Consider the following 18,680-nt stretch of genomic DNA (forward strand, 5'->3'; position numbering starts at 1 on the left):
GAGATTTTTACATGATTTTATTGAGATTTTTTTATGTATTTGTTGATAAAATATGGCTATCAACATTTACAAAAATTAAAATAAAAATATCAAATTTCATCATCCGAATGTCGTCGGAACATATGTAATTGAGATCTCGTTGTAACCCTTGTAAAATTATCTTTAATTTGATATATTTTTTGCGAAAAAATAATTTAAATCGAGAGAGTTACGTAAATTTAAAGTTTTAAGATGATTTTAATGAGAGGGAATTGACATTAATACCCTCTAATTTTATTTTTTAATTTTTTTAATTAAAAATGTAATCTATGTGGCATTATTTCAACCACTAGATCTTCTAAATCTAATGGTTAAGATTTAGTCTTAGTTTGGAATGGCTAATTAGTTAGCAATTGATCACTCCCTTATATATTCATACGTCAAAGATATTATAAAAATATTATAAATAAAAATAAAATAGTAGTAGTATTTTGTATTTTTGTCTCATTTTAATGACACTTAAACTTAAATAATGTTTAACGTCATTTGTTAATTTTTTTACTGATATCACTTTTTACGTTCATTATTTTATTTAAAAGAGCATAATTCAAGGAAAAACCACTATCGTTTATTGTTAATAGATGATGGCAATAATTTACTAGATATTGTGGTTTGAATATCAAGACATGTGTAATATTCTTAAAAATAAAACTTTACAATCATTCTTATTAATTCTTAGATGAAAAATTTAAGGAAAAAAAAAATTAAATAGTTAAAGATTGAATGTTACATTCATTAGATGTAGTTATAAATATTAGACTATTAGTTGTTAAATTCATTCGCGACATTCAACAAAATTGGAACGATATAGTGAAGATGAGCATGACACACGAAAAAATGACATGCATAAATCAAGAATTATATTGTTATTAGTGATTAATTACTTAATTACATTAAAAAATTAATTATATAAGGTGGGCTTCTGATGGACCTATGTCTTAGCCAATCTTGGGCTTGAGCCGGGCTTCAGATGAGCAGGGGCAAGTTTGGGCTTGGGTTTACAAAATGCTCCTATTAGAGCCCTCTGCAACCAATGAGTCTAGCTCAGGCCCACTTCATATCACCGATGAACCGGGTCCAGTCCGATGGACAACTCTATTGAGGAATTAGGTTTTGTGAAAAAGAGATAAATATGGCAGTAATTATTTTTCCTTACCTCTCTATTTGCCTCATCACTTGGAGAAGTTATAAAAGCATCTCTAACCATTTACACTAAACTCACACATTTTAGTGTAACTGCCCGTCAAATTTATAGGGTTAGGGTTGAAAATTTCAAGCCCGATAAAATTACAACCTGATTAGCACGCAACCCGTTAGGGCCGAACTCGAAAACTCGATGGACTTACCTGAAAACCCAGTAAAAATTTCTATTGCTCTATTTGTTTGACTCCAAATTCGACACTTCATTGATTATTTTTATGCTATAGATAACAAAAAAAATAACTTTCAATTTTATATTAAATATACAAATTATATACTTATTAAACTTTTAGTAATATAATAATAGATAAGTAAATTAGAAACTTCAAATTCACTAAAAAATAATTAAATTTCTAAAACATGCTTTAAAATTTCTCAAAATATGTTTATGTTTCATTTTGCACGAATCTCAAATATAAATAATATTTATGTTTGAGTTTAAGCATATATATATCTCGAATTTATCATAATTAAATATTTTACATTTTATAAACATAACTAATTTTCATCATTATATATTAGATTGATCGCATGTTAATATTATCGGTAGCAACCCGATCAATCCGTCGAGCTAGCAAAAAAATTGAGCTTTTAGGATTACAGGTGAACTCTTATAACCAAAAAAAATACAACCTGATTAGCCCCACCCATGGATTACTGTCGATTCCTAGACATTATATCTAAAAGATCTAATGGTATATAGTGATGCCACTTGAAAATTCCTTTTGTATTGCTAAATCAAAAAGGGCATTTTTGTTAGTTTTATATATTGCAGTTTTGTAATTCTCGCGATGTCAACACGGTATAGTAATATTGTCAATTCAATGTCTTGAATATTTCAACTAAATTGATTGACACTGGACATGCTTATTATTGACAATATTTATACTATTTGTTGACATGGATATGAATTAGGGATGTCAATCTAACCCAAAACTCGTAGGTCAGTCCAAAAAATTTAGCGAGTTAGGGATGTAATTTTGCAACCCATATACAAAACGGGCTAAACGGGTTCGCCCAATATGGTTGGCGGGTTAAACGGGTTGCGAAAACCATGAAAGTTTGAAGATCTTATGTGATTCTAAAACTAAGACTAAAAAAATATCTAAAATTTAGATTTCTTTTATGGAGGAAAATTTTTATTACGAGATATTGTTTAAGATAACTTTTATTTTGAGACACATTTTAAAAAAATGAGTGGATTAAAGAACAACGGGAGAAGAGATAAAAATGAGAATAAAACGTGATTAAATTTATCTATGAAGCTAAATGAATAAACAAACTAAATAGTGCAATTCATTATAATGAACTCCTTCCGTCTAGGAGCATCTTCGGTGGCGCCCATTCCACTAGAACTTCCCAACAAAACTTCCTGCCACGTCATTACTAGGACTTCCCATTCCACTGCCACATCACTAGGACTTCCCCTGCACTAGGACTTCCCACTAAGACATCCACTAGGACTTCCCGCAATAAAATTAAAATTCACAATTATTCAATTTACGGAATTAAAATTTACGTAATTAAAATTTCGACACGAATACGAACGGGGAAATGCGAATATTTCATTAAAAAAAACATACATTATTCGAAAAAAAAAATTACATAGTCAATGTGGTCCCGGGGTACATGACGTCGGTGATGGATCGGCCGAGGTACCGCCGCCTGCTGCCGCCGCTGCTGCCTCTGCCGTAGCAATCAATCAATCGCCCCTTCCACAGCGAGATCCAATTCATTATCACTATCATTATCACTATCAGTAGCGCCCCCGCCACTACCACCCGCACGACTACTAGCCATTCTAGATATACTTGAAAATAGAGTTTAGAGAGAAACTTGTCAACACAAGTGGTGTGAATGAAATGAAGTTCAACGAGCCGTATTAATAGAGTTTTTTTTTAAAAAAAAATCAAATTTAATCGGACGTCCGACCCACGCCACAGTGGCGGATGTCCGGTCGGACGTCGGGCGGATGTCCGAGCCCATCCGACGGGCAAATGGGACGGGCGTGTCCTACCATTTCGTTCACAGCGGCGGACGTCCAGTCGGACTTCGCGACGTCCTACCGCGACGTCCGCCGTTGGAGATGCTCTAAGGAAGACCACCCCTTAATTAAGCGGCACAAGATTTTATATAAATTTATTTCACTATTGTCTCTGTTTTCAAATAATATAATTTTGGATTTTGCACAGAGTTTTAATAAATAAGGAAAAAAGTAAAAGAGAAAGAAATGTAGTGGATATAATGTTAGTGGAGAGTGGAGTTCGCATTATTATAATGATATAATTTATAAACAAAATGATACGTAGATGTAGTATGTTGTTTTAACTTTTTAAAATTAGAGAGTTTGTACTGTTTAGGGACAGACGAAAAAGAAAATAGTTCATACTCTTTGGGACAGAGGAAGTATGCATTAATTGAAAAAAATAAAGTAAAGGTGAATAATTAAAATAGAGACAAAGATATTTATTTTTAAGTAATGAATAATCTTATTTGAAAAAATATAAATAAAAGTGGGTTATTTGAGTGGGATATGAGTAGTAGGGGAGTGATCAATTGCTAACTAATTAGCAATCACAAACTAAGACTAAATCTTAGCCATTAGATTAGAAGATCTAGTGGTTGAAATAATGTCATATGGATTATATTTTTAATTAAGAAAATTAATAAATAAAATTAGAGGGTATTAATGTCAATTCCCTCTCATTAAAATCATCTTAAAACTTTAAATTTACGTAACTTTCTCGATTTAAATTTATTTTTCGCAAAAAATATATCAAATTAAAGATAATTTTATAACGATTCCAACGAGATCTCAATTGCATATGTTCCGACGACGTTCGAATGATGAAATTTAATATTTTTTATTTTAGTTTTCGTAAATGTTAATAACCAGATTTTTATCAACAAATACATAAAAAATCTCAATAAAACCATGTAAAAATATCAATAAATATGTGTTGATATTTTCTTGTACTAGTGTAATATAATGACGATATTATCCTTTTATTGATATTTTGTCTACTATTTATTGAGATTCGTAAAATTTAATCTTATCCACTCATTACAATATGACTCATGAAGAGTACATGTAAAAAATAGTACTCCCGTACCATAAAAGTTGAGTCGTATTCCTTTTTAGTCCGTCCCAACAAAGTTGAGTCATTTCCTTTTTGAAGAAAAGACAAAACATCTAATCACTCTTTTTTTATTCCATCATTTACTTTACTCTCTCTTATCTTTCCTACTTTTTTTCATCTCTCTTATTTATTTAATATAAATTCTTAATCTCCGTGTCCAAAAGTTTTGTTTCAAGACGGAGGGAGTAAATTTTAAAAGTCGTGCATCAGTGGAAGCCTGGCCCCAATTTATTGGAGCAGAACCCTAGTTTTAAACTTTCCGTTTTGGTAGACCTCTCTCCGTCACTCTCTGCGATGCGGTTCACACCTTTCACCAATTAAACAATTGTTGAATCCCAATTCGGTCTCCCATGGCCACCGAGCTTCTCCCCGATTACAGCCCTGGAGTCGCCGCCGTGGAGCACGATGGCCTCCATTTCTGGCAGTTCATGATCGCCGGCTCCGTCGCCGGCATGGTGGAGCACATGGCCATGTTCCCCGTCGACACCATCAAGACCCAAATGCAAGCCCTCGGCTCCTGCCCCATCAAGTCCGCCACCGTCAGCCAAGCCGTGCAGTCCATTCTCAAATCCGACGGCGCCAGAGGCCTCTACCGCGGCATCGGCGCCATGGCCCTCGGCGCGGGCCCCGCACACGCCGCCTACTTCTCCGTCTACGAGGTCTGCAAGAGGCGCTTCTCCCGCGGCAATCCGGACAGCCACGCGGCGCACGCGGCGTCCGGTGTCTGCGCCACCGTGGCCAGCGACGCTGTGCTGACGCCGATGGATATGGTGAAGCAGAGGCTGCAATTGGGGAGCAGTCCGTACAAGGGGGTGGTGGATTGCGTCTCCAGAGTGGTGAGGCAGGATGGGATTGGGGCGTTTTATGCTTCTTATAGGACTACGGTGCTAATGAATGCGCCTTTCACGGCCCTGCATTTCGCGGCCTATGAGGCTGCCAAGAGGGGCTTGACCGAGGTCTCGAATTCGCCCGAGACTCTCCGTGAGGAGACGTTGGTTGTTCATGCCACTGCTGGGGCGGCAGCTGGGGCATTGGCTGCAGCCTTCACTACTCCCCTTGATGTCGTCAAGACTCAATTGCAATGCCAGGTACTAGGTTTTAATGCACAATTGGTAAAGTAAAAGTGCAATATAGAAATGAAAAGTAATTCAAGTATTGATTTTGGAGGATGGGTCTTGAGTTTCCAAAATTAGATAGTCCATATTCTTATGGAAAGGACTAAAAAGGAAAAAATGCATCTTCTTGTGAGAAGAGGAGGGGAGTATTTGTAAATGAGCTATCTTTGCCCTAATTTGCCCATGTACAAGTTAAAAGACAATAATTTTCTTGTGTCTAATTGTCAATGAACTCTATTGTTGTTACTCCTTCCAGTCCACATTAAATTTCCCACATAGAAAAAGTTGGTCGAATGTGAGTCTTATTTTTGTGTATTAGTTTTAGAATAAAATGTTGAATGAGAATAAGTTAGTAGACCACTACCACAAATAGTAAAAGTGAAATGAGACATTAGTTGGGGACCGTCCAAATAAGGAAATATGTGACCGGAGAGAGTATTTAGCAATGATCTCTAGTTCACATTCTGCTATTTGTGATCACAGCCAAGGATTAATGGGTGGATGGGGTAGGTCAAATCATGTCTAGTTGTGGCATATTTTGATGTTTAGAAGAGGTTTGTGGAGTAAGAACAATCAAGCTTATAGTTACAGGGATGTGCGCCTAATCTGTTGTGTTCTTCTCTAGATAATGTTGGTATCTTTGTTTGTTTTTTAGTATCTTTCTCGTTAAAACCTAAAAAACCTTTAACCTTTGTAAGAACTGAGGTGTAGAAGTTAATTAGTTGTGCTGTGACTATTTGAGCTACATCTTGACACCACCTTACTTATTGATTGGGGTTCATATGCAGGGTGTCTGCGGATGTGATAGATTTGTAAGTGGTTCAATCGGGGATGTTTTTCGAACAATAATCAAGAAAGATGGATACAGAGGTCTTATGAGAGGATGGATGCCGAGAATGCTCTTCCATGCTCCGGCTGCTGCAATCTGCTGGTCTACGTATGAAGCAGCAAAGTCCTTCTTCCAAGATTTAAACAACGGAAACAACATTGACAACGTGACTTAGAAAGCAGATGCAATGCACCTTTTCAGTTTGTTGTATCAGAAAGACCACAGCAATACACAGGCAGAGGCACGAGCAATCTAGTTGGGTAATCACCACAGATGCGAGGAGACAACCGGAGCATTTGATTCGTGTTTAGTGTAGAAATTTGTTCTTTGTTCCAATAATCTGGTGAAAGTAGGGTCTTTCTTCCCCATTATTTATTGCGTTGATCGTGTATTTATATCACACGGACCTGCACGAGCAGGTCCGTGTTGAGTTTATGATAAACTATGTAGTCGAATTGCACCAGAAAATTTTGATATGGTCACAAGAAGGAATCTTTATGGTGAAGCTGGAGATTGCTTTTCTGAATTGATTTTAGTTCTTGCAATTGTTGAATTTCCTTTTTTGTCTCCAACATGGGGGTTTAGTAACTTGCTACAGTTTTACTGTTTTGGGATTTTATCTGACACCAAGATTGATGTCCGGTGAAGTATAAATGGTTATATATAAATCAATCTTTGGTGTCCAAGTTCTGTTCGGATATTGCCGCAATGGCGATAGGAAATTTTTATTATTTTCCTCAGACCTCATGTCATATTCCCCTAACAATCAATCAATAAATAGTTTAGGAATCCCCCCCAAAAAAATACCTGAAATTCAAACCCGCATCAAAATCGGGTTTCATCCCCAAAAATTGGGAGTACCTGATTCTAGGTATTTTTAAATTAATAGATAAACTATAGGGTTGATGGTTGAGGGAGGATACGCTGTTGTCGAGCTAGCTTGGGCTTAGCGTCAGATGGTTAAGGGATGAGAGTTGAGACAGTATTGTGAGTAACTTTTGTCCGGCAAAAATTGAAGAGAGAAGGAATTAGGGGAGAACAGAGATGCTCCGGTGCTACGATAGTTATCTGACTATCTCATTGAATCGTGTGACGGCAAAACCGTTTTTGATTATATCCCAGCAGTTCATGGCAGAAGTTTGTAAAGGCTAAATATAAACTTTAGGTATTAATTGTATTATTATAAAAAAAATATTGTAACTAACTTTTCATAATTTCTTTTTGACCTATATCTTCTCATTCTGGATCTGCCCTAATTCAACTTATTAGGCCAATTTTGATTTGTGAAGTTGGGCCGGATTTGTATTAGCCACTTATTACATCTAGTATGACATGTGGAACACGTACAGAAGGCAGCATATATAATAGACATTTATAAATATATGCATATAAAATTAGGTAGTTTTGTCTTGGAAATGTCCAGCTAGCGTGATAAATGGTTGGAATTTACCAATATTGACAAAAAAAAGTTATTTAAAGTAGTAATATGTAAATGAAAAAGCATAGACAATGCTACAGTCGGCAAACCAACTACCTTAGCTTATGCGAATAAACAAATCCTCAAACGTGAACACATGATTCCTTCATATGACCGTACACTACTTCATATCCCATTTCGCATTTTACTTGTCCCCCTTTTCTCGTCGATGACGCCCCCCACCCCCTATATATACATACACTACCATTTTCCGTCTATTTTTTACATCCAAATAAACAATCACTATGTATAGTAACGAAGGATCTGAAAAGCTCAGGAGGGATAGCGCCTTCTCAACTGTTCAAGTTAGGTAACGGCGCTACCCATCCTGAGTTTTACGGCTCCTTCTTGCTCATCTGTTTTGGTAAGTACACTTGAGTTGAGTTTCGAGTAATTGTAAGTTTTCTTCTCTTGTCATTCTAGACTATGTCCTGACAAAATGGTGTTGCTTTGTTTTCTTCTATAGATAAAATAGCATCAAAATCATGAGTTAAGTATGTTCCCAATAGTTGTGCAAATAATTTAGTTAAGTATGTTCCCAATAGTTGTGCAAATAATTTTATTTCTGGCTAAGTTGTATACTTCCTCCGTCCTCAATGAATTGATATCAATGTTTTTTTTGTTTGTCCCAATTAATTGACACTTTTATTTTAGACTACTTTTAGTAATGGACCTCACATTTCACTAACTTATTTAACTCAAATTTTTTTATAAAATTATGATCTACATTACACTACATTTCTTAAAACTCGTGACAAGTTAACTAATGTCAAATTAATGGAGAATGGAGGGAGCAGTATATATACATATGCCTATGTAAACATCGGACCAAATTATCCTTCATTTTGTCCCATTTGTGTTCTGAGTCATGACTAGTATGCTAAAACTCTAATTTTGATCATTAAATATTTTTATTTTTTCTGTAACCTCAGCCACATTTATCAATTTTATATTTGAGTAACGCGATTAAGCTTTTGATGAAGCACAACTCATACATTTTTTCTTCAATTATAATAAGTTAGTTGTGCAAGTCACTTAGTAAACTTTAATATAGAGAAATATAGATAAGGAAGTTTTGATGACTATGCAGAAATTAAATTTGATGGCAGGCTTTTGAATAATGGGCATGTATGAATAAATGTATTGGCTTCGTTGAGGCCACGGCTTCTTACTTTTCATTGATGTCTATTTTCTTACTGAATCCACTTAATTTAATCTTCATGACATCGACCACCTTATATATCCAAATCGTCTATAATTATCAGACTTCAATTATTAGTACTACTATACACCATGACTAGTTCAATGGCTAGCTGTGTTTTTTTTTTCTTTAAAAGACATAGTAATAAATTATTTTTCATTAAATACCCTTGAGATGGTTTTGGCTTTACTATCTTTCCCTCCATTGAATCTTGCCGCTAATTGAACTTTTTATTTTAATTTCTAAATATATACCACTCATAATCATAAACCCTTAGGTGATGGATGATATGTAAGCATTTATTTAGATGATAATTGTTGAAAAATGAAGTATAAATGGCCGCCCACCTGATTACAGGAGAGTTCTTAAAATATTTAATAAGTGTAGCGTTCCCAGTTGTAGTGTGTTTCCAATACTCATTTATTAGTATACTTAATGAGACTCTAATATCCCTACAAATACTAGGGAGATAGCATATACAAGAAATATATCCCTCTACTTTCTACTTCCAATTAGATCTGCCCAAGGTTTACCGAACCGACAGTTAAAACTTAAATTGTAACCATCGGTTACGGTTTCGAACCGAAACCGTGAAAATTTACCTGAACCGAAACCGTCGATTTTTGAACCGTGGTTCGGTTCAGGTTCAAATTTTTTTAACCGAAACTGTGCCGGAACCGTCGGTACCGAGCGGTTCCAAACCAGAACTGCGAAAAATCGCCTGAAAACCGTGAAACCAATCCGGAACCGCAAAAAACCGGCGGTTTGGAACCGTGAAAATTAGTAAAAAAACCGCCTGTTCGGAACCGAAACCGGCGGTTTTGGAACCAGAATCGTAACCGTGAAACACCCTCGCGGTTCGGTTCCGGTTCGGCAATTTCCAAAATCGGAACCGGTGGTTCCGAACCGTAACCACCGGTTCTGAAAGTAGGCACCTCTACTTCCAATATGCCTCATCAACCTTTCTTCACCTCGATTACCATCTTTAAGAATAATACTAATTAATACTATAATGGAACTATGAACGGATTAAGGTAGAACTGAAATGGAATGAAATATGCATTTTTATGGCTGATATCTACGTGGAATGAATAAAAGTATGATTGAAATAATAATAATAATAATAATAATAATAATAATAATAATAATAATAATAATAATAATAATAATAATTTATTTAGAATAATACTTCTTCCGTTCCATAGAAGAGAACTCACTTTTTTTTCCCTCTGTGTCAACAATGCTGACTCCAAACTTATTTAAGAAAATAATTAAAATACTCAACCACAATTTTCTCTTTGTTAAAATTCATTCGTCTGACTTAAAAACATCCAATAATTTTTTTTTTCTTTTATCCATCTTTCTTTTCATAGGAGGGAGTTAAGAAATTGTATTGTAATTCCTAAACCCTAAACCCTACTTCCTCAGTCTCAAGTTAGTTTAAGGGTATTTTTACGTAGAATTTGAAAAATCAGCATTTAAATTGGAGAAAGAATAGTACAGTATGAAACAAAAAAAAAGTAAGGCATGAAAGAAAAAGTCCACACAATTTGTTATACTCACCACACATTTAAAGTATAAATTCACTCTACTCAATTCACATACCATCCATTTTATTAAAACTTGTTTCACACATTTAAAGTGTAAATTCACTCAACTCACGTACCGTCAATCATTTTATCAAAACTTGTTTCATATACACTATGATACTGCATTCATCCTAAACAATGGTGTGACGCCCCGAGATTTCCATGCCATCTTTTGAGAAAAATCAGATTTAATTAGTACTCTCTCCGTCCCACAGTAGATGTCATGCTTGGTGATTGGCACGAGATTTTAAGAGGTGTTGTTTTGTGTGTTGAGTAAAAAAAGAAAATAACATATTTATATTAATGTGAGAGTTAACTTTTTCCAAAAAAGGAAATGTGACATCTTTTGTAGGACAAACTAAAAAGGAAAGTGTGACATTTATTATGAGACGAAGGGAGTAGTATAATAGATCGTACTAGTCCTCATCATTATGCGATTGTTATGCTCTCATGAGTCTTGTCGTGGTGATATCTAACTTTGAAATAAATCTAAATACTTGTTTGGGAAAATAAGGTGCAAGGTATTTATTAATTCAAGGAGATATTAGTGAAGCATGTGGACTCGGTGTTGGCTGCTGGATTCGATCTCGGGACAACTCAGCGAAGCAGTGAAGAAATCGTGAGTTGGAAACGCGTCTTTAGCTCAAGTATTGAGCACAGTTAGGAGCCGTCAGATTTGATTAGTTTAGATGATTGAATCTCGACCGTCCGATACAATTAGCCGTTGTATTAGTTGTAACAAAACAAAGTTTGTTTTTACTTCTTGGCTCTTAGCTGTTTTTCCCAATTTTGTAATTACTCTCGATTGAGTTTGTAGATCGATCAATTCAATAAAGGGTTTTCATTGTTTCCCTAGAATTCAAAGTGTTCAAATTGTTCTTGTTCTAGCTCGATTGATTCACCGATTTCGCCAACAAGTGGCGCTGTCTGTGGGAAGGTAATCTTCGAAGTTTTCTGTTCAGATCGTCGGAGTTTTGAAGAATGGCAGGGGCGAAATTCGAGATTGAGAAGTTCACAGGCCAGAACGATTTTGGCTTATGGAAGGTCAAGATGAAGGCCGTCTTGATGCAGCAGGGAGCGTGGAAAATCTTGAAGGATGGCAAACCGCTGTCGACTGAGGGGCTGCCGGAGAAGGAGGCGGCGAAGATGGAGGAATTGGAGTACAAGGCGTACAGTACTCTCTTGCTATATCTCAATGACAGTTCTGCGGGAGGTACAGAAGGAGGAGACTGCGCTAGATGTGTGGAAAAAATTAGAGTCCCTATATGCTACAAAATCCACCACCAATCGACTCCATTTGAAGAACAAGCTACTGGCCTTCAAGATTTCAGAATCTAAGAGTCTCTTGGAACAACTTGAAGAGTTTCATACGCTTCTTGATGATTTAGAAGCAATCGAGGAGACAATGAAGGATGAGGACAAGGCATTGATGTTGTTGCATGCCTTGCCAAGAAGCTATGTACATTTCAAGGAGGCTATACTTCTTGGTAGGGAAACCAAGGTCAGCTATGAAGAGGTGTACCAGGCATTGAAACTCAAAGAGGTGGAAGATGCAGATTCTCTAAAATCAGATGAAAAGGATGCATATCCAATACCAGAGAGATTGAACATCAAAAAGTTCAAGAACAAGAAAAAGGGAAAGAAAGAGGCTCCCAAGTCAACAAACAAAGATGAGAAGGAAACAAGGTATTGACATTGGTGCAAGAAGCCAGGGCACCTTAAAAAGGATTGTTTTGCTTGGAAAAAGAAGCAGGCAGAGGAGGCTGCTGGGAATAAGCAGACTATTGACTGTGTGCAAGAACTTGAAGGTGCACAGGCTCTGAACATTATGGAAGAAATGGAGGAGAGTTCCTGGATTCTTGATAATGGATGTAGTTTCCACATATGTTCTAAATTGCACTGGTTTCATTCCATTGATGAGACAGCAGGATCGGTTGTGTTGGGAAATAATCAGGTTTGCAAGATAGAAGAGATGGGAAATATTAGGCTGAGGTTGAAAGATAACTCAGTTAAGGTTCTGACTGAGGTCAGGTACATCCCTGAGGTGAAGAGTAGGGGTGAGCATTCGGGTTTCGGTTCGATTTTTGTAAAAATCGAACCGAACCGAAAAACCGAATTTTATTGAAAACTAAAACTGAACCGAAACCGAATAACCGAAAAACCGAAATCCGAAAAACCGAAAACCAAATTACAAAAACCGAATAAACCGAAAAAGACCGAAATTCTATAAGATTTTTAAAAAACTAAAAAAGCTAAAACCAAAAAAATAGAAAAATTAATTTTCATCCATCATAAAGAACAACCAAAAACTGAAATAAAAAAAATTTAAATTTCATTATTAACTAATCTAATCAAAATGGGTATACATGAACTCATCAACAATAATTTTCCACAATTTCCACAAAATGAGTACACACTAAACAGTAAACTAATCAACAAAAATCTTAAATTTCCATAATTTCGAGCTGGAGCTGGAGAGATTTGCATTTAGGGAGATGCCAGATCTGGAGTCGCCTGCGTGTAGGCTGGATGGCGGAGGTTACCGGCAGCGGTGTGAAGCTGAAGGCGAGTGCAATAGCGTGGGTGGACAGCTCACGGCTGGAGGCTTGGAGGTGGAGAGATTTCTGGAGATGGAGGCAGATTGGAGAATTTTCTGGGGATGGAGGCAGATTGGAGAAAGATGGGAGTGGAGGAAGAAGAGTAAGGAGTGGAGGCGGAAGTGGGTGGGAGTTTATTTTTTAGGGTTTAGTTTAAATATATAGTATATTAATAAAATTCGGTTTTTCAGTTTTTTTTTTTCGTCCGAACCGAACCGAACCGAAAAACCGAAATTTTCAAAATTCTAAAACCGAACCGAACCGAAAAACCGAACAAACCGAATCGAATTTTAAATTTTCGGTTTGGATCGGTTCGGATATTCGGTTTTCGGGTTTTTTTCTCACCCCTAGTGAAGAGGAACTTGATTTCACTAGGAGCCCTTGAGAGAAAGGGATATTCTTTTTGTTCTTCTGATGGTATTATGATGGTGGGAATGGCAGGAAAGATGGTGCTACAAGCTGAAAGGAGAGAGAGCCTGTATTATCTTGAGGCTTCTGTGATGAAGAATGGTGAACTGAATATCGTGAAAACAGATTCTGTGAAGTTGTGGCATACCAGATTGGGCCATCCTGCTTTTGGAAGTATTGATCAGTTGATAAAGAAGAAGGTGATTACCAGTTCTGTTGACATGTGAGGAATGTATTCTGGCTAAATCAAAGAAGTTGCCTTATCCCAAAGGTAAGCATACCTCTACTGCTCCTTTGGATTATGATCATAGTGATTTATGGGGTCCTGCTCCTGTGAATTCAGTGGGAGGGGGGAGGTATTACATGAGCATAATAGATGATTACTCTAGAAAAACTTGGCTATATGTGCTGAAAGAGAAGAGTGAGGCTTTTCAGAAGTTCAAGGAGTGGTGTAGGCTGATGGAAACTGAGGGAAATGGTGTATTGAAATGTTTGAGGTCAGATAATGGGCTAGAGTTTCTATCAAAGGAGTTTGAAAACTTCTGCCAAGAGAAGGGAATTAAGAGGCACAGAACAGTGCCATTGAACCCTCAACAAAATGGGGTTGCTGAGAGGGCTAACAGGACAATTCTTGAAAGAGTGAGATCAATGCTATTGGCTTCTGGAATGGAGAAAAAGGTTCTGGGTAGAGGCTGCTGCTACTACAGTCAAACTGATGAACATGTGTCCATCTTCCAGCATAGGAGGTGACACACCAAATTTCAGATGGTATGGTGATTATGGAAGCTATTCCTATCTCAGAACTTTTGGATGCAAGGCTTATGCTCACCTGAAACAATCCAAGCTTGATGCAAGAGCGTTTAGATGTGTGATGCTGGGATACCAACCTGGAGTGAAGGGTTATAGGCTATGGTGTGTAGATCCTGGGAATAACAAAGTCATTATCAGTAGAGATGTGGTATTCTCAGAGTCAGAGATGCATTTTAAGGGGACTCTACAAGATCGAGCTGGTGGAGTAAGAGAGCAATCTACAGCTGCATCTGAGATTGGGGTGGAGAATGGATCAGATTCTGGTGGAAAAGTTGTTTCTGAGCCTACTGAAGTCAGTAATAACAATGAGAGTGGTGCAGAAGATGATTTGAGAAACTATCAGTTGGCAAGGGATAGAGTGAGGAGAACAAATATCAGACCACCATCTAGACTTGTGGATTCAGAGATGCTATACTTTGCATTATGTGTAGCAGAAGAAGTAGCTTTCTCTGAACCAGATACATATCATGCTGCCATGAATTGCCCAAAAAAGGACAAATGGCTTCAAGCAATGATTGAAGAAATTGACTCACTGATCAAAAACAAGACATGGATACTTGTAGACAAGGTTGATGGCAGAAAAGTCATAAGTTGCAAATGGATCTTCAAGAAGAAGTTGATTCAATGGAGATTGAGAATATAAGATTCAAAGCAAGATTGGTAGCAAGAGGTTTTACACAAGAAGAAGGAGTTGACTACAATGAGGTCTTTTCCCCTGTGGTAAAACACACTTCAATCCGAATTTTGCTTGCTGTTGTAGCCAAGAAGGATTGGAAACTTGAACAACTTGATGTGAAAACAGCTTTTCCCCATGGTGATTTGGAGGAGACCATCTATATGCAACAACCTCCGGGCTTTGTTAAACCTGGAGAAGAGAACAAGGTTTGTCTAATGAAAAGGAGTATCTATGGGCTTAAGCAAGCAAGCCGGCAGTGGCACAGAATGTTTGATGAACAAATCCTTGCTAATGGCTTCAAGAGATCCTGCTATGATGAGTGTGTGTATATTAAGGAAGAAGGTGGAGCTATGGTGGCTTACCTGCTACTCTATGTTGATGATATGTTGGTGGCAGGAAGCAGCAAGGAAAGTCAAGAACATTCTCAGTGAAGCTTTTGAAATGAAAGATCTTGGTGCTGCTGGTAGAATTCTTGGCATGAGCATTGTTAGAGATAGAAGCAAGAAGCAGATTTAGCTGAATCAACAAGATTATATCAGCAAGATTGTTGAGAAATTTAAGATGGGAGGAACCAAGGCAGTGGGGACTCCAATGGGATAGCAGTTCAAACTGTCAAGCCAACAAAAACCAGAAAGTGAAGATGGAAGAAATGAGATGTAGTTAATCCCTTATGCTAACATAGTTGGAAGTATCATGTATGCCATGATAAGCACTAGACCTGATCTAGCTCAGGCCATTAGTGTGACTAGCCGTTTTATGGCAGACCATGGAAGGTAGCATTGGCAAGCCTTGAAGTGGACTTTGACGTATCCGAAAGGTGCTGGGGTTTTGGTATTCTGTACAGGGGTGATGCAGTGTTGGAAGGAGATGCTTTGGTGGGTCATTGTGATAGTGATTTTGCAGGCAATCTTGACAACATGAAGTCACAATCCAGTTATATCTTTACACTTTATGGTGGAGCTATCATCTGGAAGTCTGGGTTGCAGAGTATGGCTGCTTTATCCACCATAGAGGCCGAGTATCTGGCCTTAACTGCAGCAGTGAAAGAGAGTCTATGGTTGAGAGGCATTGCAGCTGAGTTTGGTGTAGAGCAGAAGGCTATTCCCATAGGTTGTGATAGTAGTGGTGTTATCAGTTTGTCTAAGCATCAGTTCTTTCACGAAAGAAGTAAGCACATAGACTTGCGCTATCATTTTGTAAGAGAAGAGATGGAGAAGGGGAACATCTTGGTGTTCAAAGTGGACACAGCTTGCAACCCGGCTGACATGCTTACAAAACCGTTGCCCAAGGAGAAATTTTACTTATGCATGAAATTGATAGGCATGTGTGAGAGGGGCTAGTGATCTCGGAATCAAGCAGTCAAGGTGGAGATTTGTGGACTCGGTGTTGGCTGCTGGATTCGATCTCGGGACAACTCAACGAAATAGTGAAGAAATCGTGAGTTGGAAACGCGTCTTTAGCTCAAGTATTGAGCAAAGTTAGGAGCCGTCAGATTTGATTAGTTTAGATGATTGAATCTCGACCGTCCGATACAATTAGCCGTTGTATTAGTTGTAACAAAACAAAGTTTGTTTTTACTTCTTGGCTCTTAGCTGTTTTTCCCAATTTTGTAATTTCTCTTGATTGAGATTGTAGATCGATCAATTCAATAAAGGGTTTTCATTGTTTCCCTAGAATTCAAAGTGTTCAAATTGTTCTTGTTCTAGCTCGATTGATTCGCCGATTTCGCCAACAAAGCACTTATATTAAAGAAACATTAAGGTATCATTGTTGTGTTCAAAGAAGTTGAAGTGGCGAGAAGCAAAATAAGAATTTTCTGTTAGAGTTTGTATACTAGAAATCATCTTTCGAGTGATTGAATACTGTAAAACTCTTATTTTATTTTCCAAGGAATTAAACAAATTATTTTTGTTATAATGTTGTTATGTTTTACATTTAATGGATGTTGATTGCATGCTTAAATGTATAAGTAAATTTAACAAAGTCTTTGTTTTAGTAGACTGGTTGTGGGCGTCGTCCACTTTAAGGTAACACGGTCAGCCCTAAATAAAGAAAAAGAAGAATTTCACAACCCAGATGGAATTAGACTATCCATCGTGAAAGGTTGCAATGTCAGTCCGCATATTTTTAAGCCTTACTGAAATTAGATGACATTGGTGTGGTAAAGCACTGAACGGATCTAACAGCAAGACAAGTCTTTATGCTATCTACTGAAAGTCGATGTCTTGATAAATATTTGTTTCTTAATCAATGTAGGTCAGCATTGAGCATACGGTATTGATTATGCATTACTTTGACTTATCAAATGGTGCGGGTTTTCGTAACCCAATAATCTTGATATATTGGGTAGTGGTGATTAATATCTAACGGTGCTAGGATTGCTATTATGTTGAATCGTGCGCGATGTGATTTTCGTTTGATAATGTCCTCAAGAGGAGCGCGAAACAAAGTTTTATTATTCGGAACCTAGCTAGTTGGAGTTTGATTACTCTATGAATAATAAATAAGTGTTTCGTGCTAAGTCCACTCTTGAAATTTATAAAAAGTTAATTAATTAAGTCCATAGCAGGTATTAATTAATTAATGAACATTTTTATCTTAAGCGTGGAAAATGAAAGTTAAAACAGAAACCCGGATTACTTATAATTTCGGATTTGGATGGGGAGAGTTTAATATTACTTATGAGTGGCTACTCGTAATATTCCAATTAAAGCTTGTATTAAATTGTGGGTTCAATTTAATTAGTACAAAGTAAATTGGGTGAGCCCATATCCAAAACCTTCCATAGATTCTGGGCCTAAAAGGAACTTAATATATATATGAGAATAAAGGAGACAGAAAATACACAACATTATTTTCTCAAAAATTTTGCCCCCTCTCTGTACAGTAGAGGACGAAAATTTTCCTTTCCTCCGTGGAGTAGGATTCTTCTTCTGTCTCTTTTATTTACGTCCTAGTATTCCGGTGGGATCAGCCCACACTGATATTGGAGTACAGTTCCGGAACCAGAGAGAAGATCCGTGGTCTAGTATTCAAAGCATCACGCAGAGAAGTCACTAGTCATCGTCGATTTTTGGAGAATCAACAAGGTATTATTTCTACTCCGTAGAAAAACATGTTTTAGGTTTCAATTATACTTAAAGTATGATTAATGCAAGTCATGAGCATGATACATGTGATAATTGCGCGAATAGAATTTATCTAAATAATCTGCTGAATAGATCTGATTATTATGTGATTTGTTATCCACACGCTTCCGCTGCCAGTTCCTTCATTTTCACCCACCAATACTACACGCACACACACAAAAAATAAGAGGTTGCTACATACTGTGGGGCCCTCTCTTTTACATGGAAATAGAAGTGCAGCTACTACTGCCCTAAGTTTTCAAAGATAAATGCTTGGTGTCATGGTGTGTATCCAAAAATAGAGGTAAGACCAAAGAATCCTCAAAGCAAGATTCTCCTTTTTGTCTCTCCTTTCTTCTTCACTCGATTATGCAACCCACAAAGCTCCAAGAGAGCATCTCAAAACAATTAAAAAAGGGGATGTGAGAACAAAGTCCAATGAAGTCATAAGAGTACAAGCATTATTGTAAG

The 18,680-nt window shown here is 37.0% G+C and overlaps 1 protein-coding gene and 1 non-coding gene across 2 annotated transcripts; both read left to right on the forward strand.

Moving 5' to 3' along the window:
• Positions 1 to 804: 804 nt before the first annotated feature.
• Positions 805 to 910, forward strand: LOC125185739. The gene has a single exon (XR_007170241.1). It is a non-coding gene; the product is annotated as a U6 spliceosomal RNA (small nuclear RNA).
• Positions 911 to 4,621: 3,711 nt separating this feature from the next.
• On the forward strand, positions 4,622 to 6,849 carry LOC125218207 (mitoferrin-like). Its single transcript, XM_048119833.1, has 2 exons — positions 4,622 to 5,467; positions 6,283 to 6,849. Exons 1-2 carry the CDS (start codon positions 4,730 to 4,732, stop codon positions 6,496 to 6,498), a joined length of 954 nt encoding a protein of 317 aa, XP_047975790.1. The 5' UTR covers positions 4,622 to 4,729; the 3' UTR covers positions 6,499 to 6,849.
• Positions 6,850 to 18,680: the final 11,831 nt, after the last annotated feature.

Source organism: Salvia hispanica, chromosome 4, assembly GCF_023119035.1.
Source record: "Salvia hispanica cultivar TCC Black 2014 chromosome 4, UniMelb_Shisp_WGS_1.0, whole genome shotgun sequence".
Taxonomy (NCBI): Eukaryota; Viridiplantae; Streptophyta; class Magnoliopsida; order Lamiales; family Lamiaceae; genus Salvia; species Salvia hispanica.

What these genes read in the sequence shown, in the direction of transcription:
- LOC125218207 (XM_048119833.1), top strand. Translation starts at nt 4,730, where the DNA reads ATGGCCACCGAGCTTCTCCCCGATTACAGCCCTGGAGTCGCCGCCGTG. An exon ending in AGACTCAATTGCAATGCCAG is followed by an intron (nt 5,468 to 6,282) that starts GTACTAGGTTTT and finishes GTTCATATGCAG; the next exon opens with GGTGTCTGCGGATGTGATAG.